General features: G+C 35.6%; 1 protein-coding gene across 3 annotated transcripts in view; it reads right to left on the bottom strand.

Annotated features, from left to right (window-relative positions):
• MAEL (maelstrom spermatogenic transposon silencer) overlaps nucleotides 1-12,347 on the bottom strand; it is a gene marked incomplete at its 5' end in the record, with an annotated part of 34,225 nt that overhangs the window by 6,961 nt on the left and 14,917 nt on the right. For all 3 annotated transcript variants that reach the window (XM_079107944.1, XM_079107943.1, XM_079107942.1), the window contains 3 exons: nucleotides 9,062-9,203; nucleotides 9,312-9,366; nucleotides 10,091-10,215. In XM_079107944.1, coding sequence (XP_078964070.1) covers nucleotides 9,062-9,203; nucleotides 9,312-9,366; nucleotides 10,091-10,215 — 322 coding nt within the window. The remainder of the gene's footprint in view (nucleotides 1-9,061; nucleotides 9,204-9,311; nucleotides 9,367-10,090; nucleotides 10,216-12,347) is intronic.

Genomic DNA, 12,347 nt, shown 5'->3' on the forward strand with positions numbered 1-12,347 from the left:
CTATGACAACTTCTGTAATATCGTAACTGTACACTGAGGGGTACTGAAGTCTCAGAAGTTCAGCCTCTGTCCACATTAGTACGTCAAAGCTTGTTAGGGATGTGCCGAGTTGTCTTCTCTTTCTGCCTAAGTGATCTTGTCTGCATACTGCAGGGTCCATCTGATGCTTTACCAGGTCTCTGAACATGTTAAATGTGCTCCTCTCTACCTAGTCGTCTTCTTTCTATTCTTCTCCCCTGTGCCCAGTCTACCAGTAAGGCCTACTGATTTTTAAAATGTGAAATCGACCTATTCCTCCCCACCTCTGACGTCACTAACTAAGCCAAGTCACTGCTTGCCTGGTTATCTAACACCACAGGCTCCATACTTCATTTGTCTCCTTCCAATACAACCATTAAATACATCTTTTAGAAACCTAACCTACCACACTTCACTACTTGACAAAATTCCTTCCTATGGCTAACAAGGCCTTGAGCCCCTCCTCATTTCATCTTTCTCCTGCTTCAGTTATCAGTTTTAATGTTATACCCTCAAAAAAAAGTTTGACCATTTTATAAAGCCGTCTACCTTTCTAAACATTTGTTAAGGGTATCTTATTCATTTCTTTCTTATCACTTATCACAAGCTAAAATTACTATTTTAAAACCACTAACCCATGTTCTTCCTCCCTCTTAACTGGTCGCTTCAAAGAGGCAAGGATCACATTACTTTTTGTCTACACCTTTAGCACAGTGCTTAGCACAACTGCCTGGCACTGAGGAGATGCTCAATATGGTTAAATAAAGGCTGCACCTGTTTTCATCAGCAGGTGAGACCGAATTAATCCAACGGGAATTACTATAGGAAGCATCGAGATAATGTGAGATCTATAAAAATTTTAAATATTCTACCTTTTGAAATAGCATGACAGTTAATAATGGTCAGCTTACTTATAAATTTAATACTCTGTCTGGTTGCACTCATTTCACCAATATAAACTTACCATTTAGTCCTAGAATTGAGACACTTTAACAAAATTTCATTACAAATTTAAGTCTTAATAGGTGTCTCAGAGCAGTGTTTGAAATGAGTCCTCTTTTCTTGTATTAGCGTGTTTGAACCAGTTTGAGCTCACCACAGGCCAAACTCCCTTGTAAAATACTATGTGTCAGAATCTGACTGCATTGTGAAGCTCAGTGACAGGCAGAGCTTCCTAGCCAAAGCACTGCCTTACTAATGTGCCTGAAATACCACAGGAACAGTTTTCTCTTAACAAAACCCCCAGCACAGGCCTTGAAGAATGCGTTACACCAAAGTTAACCCCTACTCTTGTTCCACCACGTGCTTACTTTACTGAATTCTACTTCTTCAATTATGAATCATGTTTTTTTTTCACATCTTAACTGAATATGGAATCCACTGTGCAACTAAAAATATTCTACAACTGCTGTTGGACAGTCAAGATAGTTACTACGGCCTAAGCAAACAAATTTGATGATTATTTTTTATGATAACCAGAAAACTGCAGTCCTTCAACCTTTTTTTTTTTCTTGCTTTGAACTTTTTTTTTTATAACTATAATGTATTTTTTTAATTGTAAACAAATGGGATACATGTTGTTTCTCTGTTTGTACATGGCATAAAGGCATACCATTTGTGTAATCATAAATTTAAATAGGGTAATGTTGTTTGATTCATTGTTATTTTTTCCCTTCCCCCACCCCTCCCACCCCTCTTTTCCCTCTATACAGTCCTTCTTTCCTCCATACTTGCCCCCCTCCCTAACCCTAACTCTAACCCTAACCCTTCCCTCCCCCAACTATGTGTCATCATCCACTTATTAGCGATATCATTCGTCCTTTGGCTTTTTGAGATTGGCTTATCTCACTTAGCATGATATTCTCCAATTTCATCCATTTGCCTGCAAATGCCATAATTTTATCATTCTTTATAGCTGAGTAATATTCCATTGTGTGTATATATATATATATACATCACAGTTTCTTTATCCATTCATCAATTGAAGGACATCTAGGTTGGTTCCACAGTCTGGCTATTGTGAACCGAGCAGCTTTGAACATTGATGTGGCTGTATCTCTGTAGTATGCTGATTTTAAGTCCTTTGGGTATAGGCCGAGGAGTGGGATAGCTGGGTCAAATGGTGGTTCCATTCCAAGTTTTCTAAGGAATCTCCACACTGCTTTCCAGAGTGGCTGCACTAATTTGCAGCCCCACCAGCAATGTATGAGTGTACCTTTCTCCCCACATCCTCGCCAACACCTGTTGTTGCTTGTATTCTTGATAATCGCCATTCTAATTGGGGTGAGATGGAATCTTAGGGTGGTTTTGATTTGCATTTCTCTTATTACTAAAGATGGTGAACATTTTTCCATATGTTTGTTGATTGCTTGTAGATGATCTTCTGTGAAGTGTCTATTCATTTCCTTAGTCCATTTGTCGACTGGATTATTTGTATTCTTGGAGTAGAGTTTTTTGAGTTCTTTATATATTCTGGAAATTAGTACTCTATCTGAAGTATGAGTGGCAAAGATATTCTCCCACTCTGTAGGCTCTCTCTTCACATTGCTGATAGTGTCCTTTCCTGAGAGAAAGCTATTTAGTTTGAATCTATCCCAGTTATTGATTTTTGCTTTTATTTCTTGTGCTATGGGAGTCCTGTTAAGGAAGTCTGAACCTAAGTCAACAAGGTGAAGATTTGGACCTACTTTTTCTTCTATAAGATGCAGGGTCTCTGGTCTGATTCCGAGGTCCTTAATCCATTTTGAGTTTAGTTTCGTGCATGGTGAGAGATATGGGTTTAGTTTCATTCTGTTGCATATGGATTTCCAATTCTCCCAGCACCATTTGTTGAAGAGGCTATCTTTTTTCCATTGCATATTTTTGGCACCTTTGTCTAGTATGAGAAAATTGTATTTATTTGGGCTTGTGTCCGTGTCCTCTATTCTGTACCATTGATGTACCTTTCTATTTTGGTACCAATACCATGCCATTTTTGTTACTATTGCTTTGTAGTAGAGTTGAAGATCTGGTATTACAATACCCCGTTTCACTCTTCCTGCTAAGGATTGCTTTAGCTATTCTGGGTTTCTTATTCTTCCAGATGAATTTCATGACTGCTTGCTCTATTTCTGTAAGGTACGTCATTGGGATTTTAATTGGAATTGCATTGAATTTGTATAGCACTTTTGGTAGTATGGCCATTTTGACAATATTAATTCTTCCTATCCAAGAACATGGAAGATCTTTCCATCTTCTAAGGTGTTCTTTAATTTCTTTCTTTAGTGTTCTGTAGTTCTCATTGTAGAGGTCTTTCAACCTCTTTTGTGAGATTGATTCCCAAGTATTTTATTTTTTTCGAGGCTATTGTGAATGGGGTAGTTTTCCTAATTTCTCTTTCTGAAGATTCATCACTTATGTATAAAAATGCGTTGGATTTATGAGCATTGATCTTGTAACCTGCTACTTTCAACATTTTTATCAATAAATTATTGAAAGATTATTGGAGGAAATGTTAATTTATTTCTGAAAAGTTTCTACTGACCTCTTCTGACAAAGAAAGACCAGTACCAATACTTGCAGAAAGGGTGTCAGTGGCTAGGAAAAACATTCAAGAGACAATAGTGGGGTTCTCTTAAGCAATGATGCCTTACCAGCACTCTTGATGCAGAGAATAACATGAAAACATGGACACCACTTAATAATGAATGTGAAATCTTTTTAAAAAATATTTTGTTCAGCTGTGAACACAATCCTTCATTTTTATGCAGTGCTGAGGAGTGAATGCTGTGCCTCACACATGCTAGGCAAGCACTCCACCACTGAGCTACAAACCCAGCCCTGAATGTGAAATCTTAGAAATAAGTATGAAAGCTTAGAAATAATTTAGCCCATGGTTGCAGCAATGTACACAAATCCAAACATCTTAACAGATCACCTATAAAACTTCAATGATTAATAAGAAAAAAAAACAAAATAGTAGACAAAATCAATACCTACAACATAACAAGAAATCAGAACACTATAAAGCTCAATTTCCTATGAACAGAAAAAAAAGAAAACTTTAAATTCCAATGGAGCAATTCCTCAATCTCTCATTCCAAGCCTTTATGTGAAGAGTTGAATCCAGAAGAAAACTGGGGAAAAGAGAAAGGAAATGGAGAGCCCGAGATTAAATTAAAATCATCCCCATAAAGAGAAAATTCAATTTTTACATAATATTGAGACAGTCCTGGTAGACAGAGCACTGACTACAAGAAAGTGCCTGTGCTAAAGGAAGAGGGAAGAAGAACCCCTCACAAACTGGGTACAGAAAGCAAAGATTTAAGATCTTGTAGGACAAAACAAAACAAAATGAAGGACCCATAATCCCACCATCCTGGAAACCACTCATTAAGGAACGTGTATATTTCTACACTGTGAGAAGAGGGAGCTCTTGAACTCTCAAACCTCTCCAAATCACAGCACCTGCCACCCGGAAACCCTAAGGAACAGCACATCTTTTTCTACAGAAGGAAAGAAATACAAAGAAAACCAAAAATGAAAATCGAAACACTTCTCAGTGATAGCATCTCAACTACCATCCCCCCAAAACCCATGAGGGAGAACATTCCACACTGAAGTATGTACCCTCAAATGAGAATGTGAGGACAAAGAAACAGTCTGAACAAGAAACCAAAACTACAACCAGTAATGAATAAAAATAAGTAAGTGCTGACTAAACTCAGAAAACAAACAGGAAAACTTCAAAATCATAATGGAAAAAGCACCTGACCAAGGAAGAACAGATTCATTTGCAAAGTTAATAAACTGAAAAAAGCAGAAAACTAGCATGAGAATAAACTATTGAAAAGAGTAAAAAGTGTCGAAGAAAGAAACCAAAATGTAGAAAGATCGAATCTACATATACTAGGTTCCCTTAGGAAGAAAAATTAAACAGTGGAAAAGAACTTACTAATAAACTACAATTTAAGAAAAGTCTTCAGAAATAGAGCCTGGCAAATGGAAATAAGTCAGCAACAATGAATTCATAGACATCCTAGCAAACTGACTCTACAGAAGAAAAACATTAAGGTCTTCAGGAAAAAACATCAGATAACTAAGACCAAGAGCATTAACAGACCAAATGTCACAAAAGGAAAACACAAAGTAATATAGTAGAGTAGTATGTAAGAATATAAAGTGTGAAACATTAGAAAAAGGCTTAAATTTGCATGAAAACAGGAAATACTATTCCTGTGAGCCTTTCATCAATCCGCTATACCAAAGTTGAACAAACTTTAAAAACACAGCAACCAGCCAAAACTAGAAAAGACATAAGGAGACACAGAAACACAGTTGTTATGTAAGACTAAAACACCACTCTTAATACAAGACAGAACAATAGGGTAAGTCAAACTAAAACAATAAGAAAATCCAAACAACATAATTGTTATAGTTTGGATCTGGAATATGCCCACAAAGGTCTACGTACTAATAAAGCCTTGGTCCCCAGCTTGGTGCTATTGAAAGGTGGTAGACACTTTAAGAGGTGGGGTCTAGAGGAAGGTCAACAAGTCCCTGGGGGTGTGACCTCCAAAGGGATTGAGGGCCAAGTTTCTTCGCCTTTTACTTCTTAGAGAAGTGAACAGTTCTGCTCCACTATATATTCCCACCATGATTCACTGTCTCAACAGAGGCCCAAAAGCCATCATGGACTGGAGCCCCCAAAACTGTGAGCCAAAATGAAGTCTTTCTCCTTGTAAGTTGATTATTTCAGGCATTTGTCACAGTAACAGAAAGCCAAAAGTCAATGCAGAACTGATGAACATACAGCCAAGTGCTACACCCTGAAAAATAACACATATTCTCATATTACAGAGCAGTCACAAAAACTGATTATATACTAAGCAAAAGCAAAACAAAACAAACCCCTACAACCTAGGGCCCAGTAATTCCATAAAGTTAATAATGTAACAGATAATAAATACTCTTTGGTCACAATGCAAAAGCAACATAATTTGCTAGCAGAAACAAAAACCAGAATGGCCCATCTGGACATTTATAAGCTTTGTTAAGAAAATGAGAGAACTTGTTAAAATGACCCATGAAAATATGGGATCCACAGAAAACAATGATGAAAAACCAAACAAGATGAGTGAATTAAATTTTGGCCCCCAAACTAGAAAAAGAACCACAAAGCACAGAGAATAAAAGCTGAAATGAGGAACAAAAACAAAACAAAAAACAGATCTAGACAACACACATTGGATTGTTTAAGTAAAAACAGGACAGCACAGATATATAAGAAATGAGATAACCACTTAAAACAGAAGAAATTTTTCAAATTTCAAAAGAATACCTTCTTTACAGACCTGTAAACAAATACTGGAAATCTACATAAAATGCCAATTTCATACAAAAACACAATTTATCAAATTTATTCCATTAGAATTAGAAAGTCTAAACAAACCCATTTTCAGAGAAGAAATAAAGTCATCAAGAAACTGTCCCCCAAAATTTTCCAATTCCAAATATATGCAAACTGTGTGGGAAAAATTTTAAATGTATTTATAAGACACAAAAGTAGATTTGACCAATGGAAAGACATCCCTCGTCCTTGGACAGAACTCAACATTAAGGGGTTCAGTTTTAAGTTATGGAGTGACATGTCTGAATATACTTTGTCAGAACAATGGTAATACTTCACAATTTCAAACGATAACTAAATCAACAAATTTGGAAAAAAAACTAATACAAACAAGAAAATGAACTTTAGTATGTTTTGAACACATAATTTAACTACACTGAAGGTGAAAAAGAAGAAATAATTCAAATAACTTCTGAATAAATTACTTTGACTCCATAATCCTGATAAAAACAACTATAAATAAATCATAACTGCCATTTCCTTTGTTTTGTAACAGTAACTCTGAACCTACTTTCAAATGCACTTGAGAGGGGCTGGAGAGAGAGCTCAGTTGGTAGAGTGCTCGCCTTGCAAGCACAAGGCCCTGGGTTCGAGCCCCAGCACCCAAAAAAAAAAAAAAAAAAAAAAAAATGCACTTGAGGATTGAACAAAGAAGTAAAAATTACTAAAATCCAAGTTTCTTACTCTCAAGAGAAAGGAAGACAAAAGAAAACGCAAGACAACTCTACGGTACTGGATTGGAACTTAGGTTCAGTACAAATTCATGACAAGATACAGAGATAAATAAGAGATACAGCTACATAAGAATATATATGGAGGATGTGTATAAACACACATGTATTTCCTGGCTTTCTTCACTAAGACCTAGAATCCATGACACTCTAGTAAGGGATCAGCACACCTAGTGCAGATCCTATCCCCAAAACACCCTCCTCCACTATATGGAGCCAGAGTTGGTTGGAAACATAGCTAATTCAGGGTGCAGCAGAAAAAAGTACAAGGTGAGTCTGAAAAATAATGTGCCAGAAATCAAAGAAGCACCTGAAGAATGAGAAGCCAATGTCAGAAGGACACAGAAACCACTGCTTGAAGCTAGGCACAGTGGCACATGCCTGTAATTCCCAGTGGTAGGGGAGGCTGAGGCAGGAGAATCCCAAAGACAGCTTCAGCACTCAGTGAGACCCTGTCTCCAAAAAGAAAAACCAGGTAGTTGGGGATGTGGCTTGGTGGTTAAGTGCCTCTGGGTTCAATCAAACAAAAACAACAAAAAACCCACTGCTTGAAGGGACTTCCACTGGCCATATATGGAACAATCTGAGTATACAAATAATCACTGTAGTAACAGATTACACTGAATAAAATAGGAATCCATGAGTCATACTAACATCAACAAATGAAAAAAAAAGGGAAAAAAGGAAAAGCTCTTTCTTACAAAATTACAAAAATGCAAAAGAAACAATCAAATTAGAAAACCCACTATTTTACAAACATAGTAGTAAATGATTTAGACTAAATCAATGAATTCTAAAACTAGTGTATGAAAATTGGAGAAACAGAATAGAGATCCAATCTCACAGCATTTCCCCACAAGATATTTAAAAGGTATGAAAAAGTAACTTTTCAAAGAACTCTAACAGACACTGTCTTAAGCAAATAACGGTTAAGATCATCAGGAATGGGACAAACTGACATCATACCTCCAGATAATGGCACAGTGAGAATACAGCACCATTTTTGTAGTATTCCTGGCTGAAATGCATAACCTTAAGCTAACAATGAGGAAAAACCAACTCAAACTGAGAAACATACTATAAAACAACTGCACTGAACTCTCCAAAAAAATGTCAAGATCATGTAAGTCAAAGACAAGACCGAGAAACTATTACAGATTAAAAGAGCTGTTAAAGAGGCATAAATACAAAGTACAATTTGAGATCTTAGATTGGACTCTGGACTTGATTTTTTTTTTCTTCTCTAGATAGTACTGAAACCTAACACTCTGAAAACTGCTGAGAATATGAATATGGTCTTCAGATTAGGCAGCAGTATTGTGTCAATGGCAATATCCTGATTTTGTAACTGTATTATGGTAATATAAGAGAAATGTCCTTATTCTTAGGAAACACATGGAAGTATTTAGATGAAAAGAGTCACAATGACAGCAACTTACTCTCAAGTGGTTAAGAAAAAGTGTGTAGAGACAAAATTATAAATAAAATGTACAAAAATGTTAACTAGGAAATCTGAAAGAATGGTATACATTACTATTCTTGCAACTTCTCAGTGAATCTGAGATTTCAAAATAAAAAATGCTTCAGACAATGTATTCATTTTATATGTTCCTTTATCAGTAAGTATAAAAATGTTTCATTTAATAAAAAAATCTGTCTAATGAATCTAAAAACATTCTTTTCCTTATACAGAAATTCTAAGTTGATAAGAGAGAACAGTCAGTTTATTTGGCACTTCCATTTGTTTTCAGTGGTACACAAAGTTGCAATCTTCTAACCAATGGAATCTTATGTTCAAAGAAATGCTCGAAAAGGCAAAAACAACTAGCCTACCACATTTTCAAAAAAAAAAAAAAAAATTCTAAGAAAATATAATTCAGTAAAGAAGTCAAAGTAATTATGTTATTAAAATCACTATTAATACCTTGTGTTGCTAGAATAATCCCACATGGCCACATCTAGGAGGCTTCGAACCCACGTCTTAGAGGGCTCCTTGAGAAATTTTTGCTGATAGATCCCCACTACAAGGTCCTCTACGGTGAGAAGTTCTAGATCTTGCCTGAATTCTTTCATAAGTAAACAGACAAAACACATACAATTAGTGAATGTGTGTATCAAAATGGAAACAGGCAGGTATTATAACACACTTCTGCACTGACCCAGGTTTTACTTACCTAATGTCCGTGCCATTCGTTTCAAACACCAGTTGACTCTGGCTCTATCATCAGACTGGAGGAGGAAAAAAAAAAATTACTTGTATTGTATGCCTCTACCTTGAGTTGCTTTTAATTAATTAGTGGGTTGCGGGGGTATAGGGAAAAGAGCCTGAAGAATCTGACAACTAAATGAGAACTATTTTAAAAAAGTGACATACATTAGAAAAAGCTAATATTATTACTAACCTGTTACATTTAACAATGTTAACAAAGTGAGACTTAGGATAGGCAAGTGAATAAAACTGTTAAGAAGAAAAATATATAACCTGCTCATGATTACAATACTAAGTATAAACATTAAAACCCAATTTCTCTAACTCCTAGCTCAGAATGATTTAGAGAAAATAAATAATGTAGTTTTCTCTCAATATTACAAAAAAGGTGAATGCTATGGAGAGTTTTCAATTAAAGGTAATCTTGTGTGGAATGACAGGTGTTCAGAATAGAGCATCCATTCTTCAGGGGGTAAAACAACACTGCAAATATTTCAGAAGGAAAACCTCAGAAAATATGTTACATATCCAAGTAAAAATATATTTGGCTTTTGTAGTCTTCAAAATACCTCCCAAATCAGAGGAATTTAAAAGAAAGGGGATTATATTAATCACTCTGAAAACCACTCAGAATTAATTTAACACACACAGTTAATACCCAGGCAAGAATTCTCTCTCTAAGTGCTTTCTGTGGCTCCTCTGGTATCTAAATGGATACCTTAAGAGCTTTTAACTAGAAATTACCTTGCAGTAGATAGGTGGCCAGTTCCCTGGGTTTGGATGAATAAATCTATAAAGGTTTTGTAATACAGTTGCTTGGTCATGCCCCAATTCAAAGTTTGAAATAGGAATCTTGTGACTAGAATCACCTGAAGGAAATAAAAAGGAGGCAGAAGTTCAAACTTTGTGCAATATAAATATTACAGAGTAATCTAGAAGTAGGAGTATAAGAGAGTAGTGGGCAGCTCATATTTAGGCACTTGTACCATGTGTGAGTATGGTTAGGTACTTAACATATTTTAACTCACAATCTTGTAGCCACTTTAGAAGACTGATGATACATACAAAAATAAAGACTACTGAGAATCCCAGAAATGAGTAGAGAAAGTTAACAGTTGGTGAACAGTGGGGTCAGAGCCCAAACACAGGGTTAGGTGAGCAAGCCTGCAGTGTTTTCACAATTCCCATGCTGCCTCTCATGAATGTTTTGTTAATAGGGCTGGGGAACAGAATAGTAATGACTACTTTTTAAGAGGCTGTATGATGAAGACTCTCCAGAAAAAAAAAAAAATAGACCAAATAATTTAAACCAACTCTCCAGGAAAAAGCAAAAGACCCTGAGGATATCAACAGCACACAACAGTAAGGAATTACTAAGTCAAAGTACAGAAGAATATAGAAATCCAGAGGGTAACGCTAGTTCTTGGGGAATTTTCCCCTGGGTCATTTGCTGGTTCCACAAGAGGAAGCAATGGCTGAGTAATGTGCTTTTGCCATTTTGGAGGTCTGGGTTTCTAGATCTTCTAAGTGTCACAAAGAAGCACAGCTAACTCTTCTCTGGAGGAAGATAACAATGTTACAGGTCCTAAATTACTCTGAAATCTTTATTTTTTTCAAATACTCTATAATCAGGTACAAAAAAGACAAGAATGACAAAATAAAGTTGATAAATATTTACAGGTACTCCCGATAAATAATTATGTTTACATTTGACAAGTTCAAATTATGAATTTCAATATAAAATTAAGAACTGTAAGAGAATGCAGAATGAATTCAGTCTGAAAATACAAACAAGATTGATAATCTCTTAGCCAAAGCAACCAAAAGAAAAAGAGAAGATCCAAATTAATAAAATTAGAGATGAAAAAGGAGGAATCACCACAAACATTGCAGAAATCCTAAGGAGCATTAGGGACTATTTTGAAGACTTATACTTCAATAAACTGGGAAGCCTAGAATAATTGGATACATTTATAGACATACAACCTACCAAAATTGAATCAAGGAGACAGAAAAACCTAAACAGACCAATAACTAGCAAGAGATAGAAACAGTAGTAAAAGCCTTCCAACAAAGAAAGATCCAAGACCAGATAGATTCTCAGCTGAATTCTACAAAATTTTGAAAAACTAAGGCCAATGAACCTCAAATCATTCCATGAAACAGAAAGGGATGAACACTTTTGAGAGTCATTCCACAAAACTAGTATCACACTCATACCAAAACCAGGTAAGGACACATCAAGGAAAGAAAACTTCAGACCAGTATCCATGATGAAGTTAGATGCAAAAATCCTTAATAAAATATTAGCAAATCATTTTCAACAACATAGTAAGAAGATTGTACATCATAACCAACTTGGTTTTATCCCAGAGACATTAAGTGTGGCTTAACATATGCAAATAATAAATGAATATGGACAAAATAATGAATATGAACAAAAATCACTTATTCATCTTAACAGATGCATAGAAAGCCTTCAGTACCCATTCATAATAAAAAAAAAAAAAAAAACAAAAAACACTTAAAACTAGGGATAGAAAGAAACTACCTCAACATCATAAAGGCTATACACAAAAAACCCAAAGCCAACACCACAAGCGGTTGGGGAAAACTGAAAACATTTCCTTTAAAATCTGGAACACGACTGGCGAGGATGTCCACTCTCACCACTCCTATTTAATACAGGACTATAAATTCTAGTCAGAGTAATTAAACAAGAAAATAAAAGGGATAAATAGGAAAGGAAGAAGTTAAATTACTGCCGTTTGTAGATAATATAATCCTACATTTAGAAGATACAAAAAGCTCCAAGACTGTGAGAGCTAATAAATTCACCAAAAGAGCAGGTTACATAATCAACACATATAGCTTTCCTATATACCAATTCTGAATCTGGTGAAAGAAATCAGGAAAAAAATCCCATTCACAACAGCCTAAAAAAAAAAGTATCTAGGAATAAATCTATACAAGAACGTGAAAGACCTCTGATAAAAACTAT

The sequence above is a fragment of the Sciurus vulgaris genome, assembly GCF_902686455.1.
Source record: "Sciurus vulgaris genome assembly, chromosome: 12".
NCBI classification, from domain to species: Eukaryota; Metazoa; Chordata; class Mammalia; order Rodentia; family Sciuridae; genus Sciurus; species Sciurus vulgaris.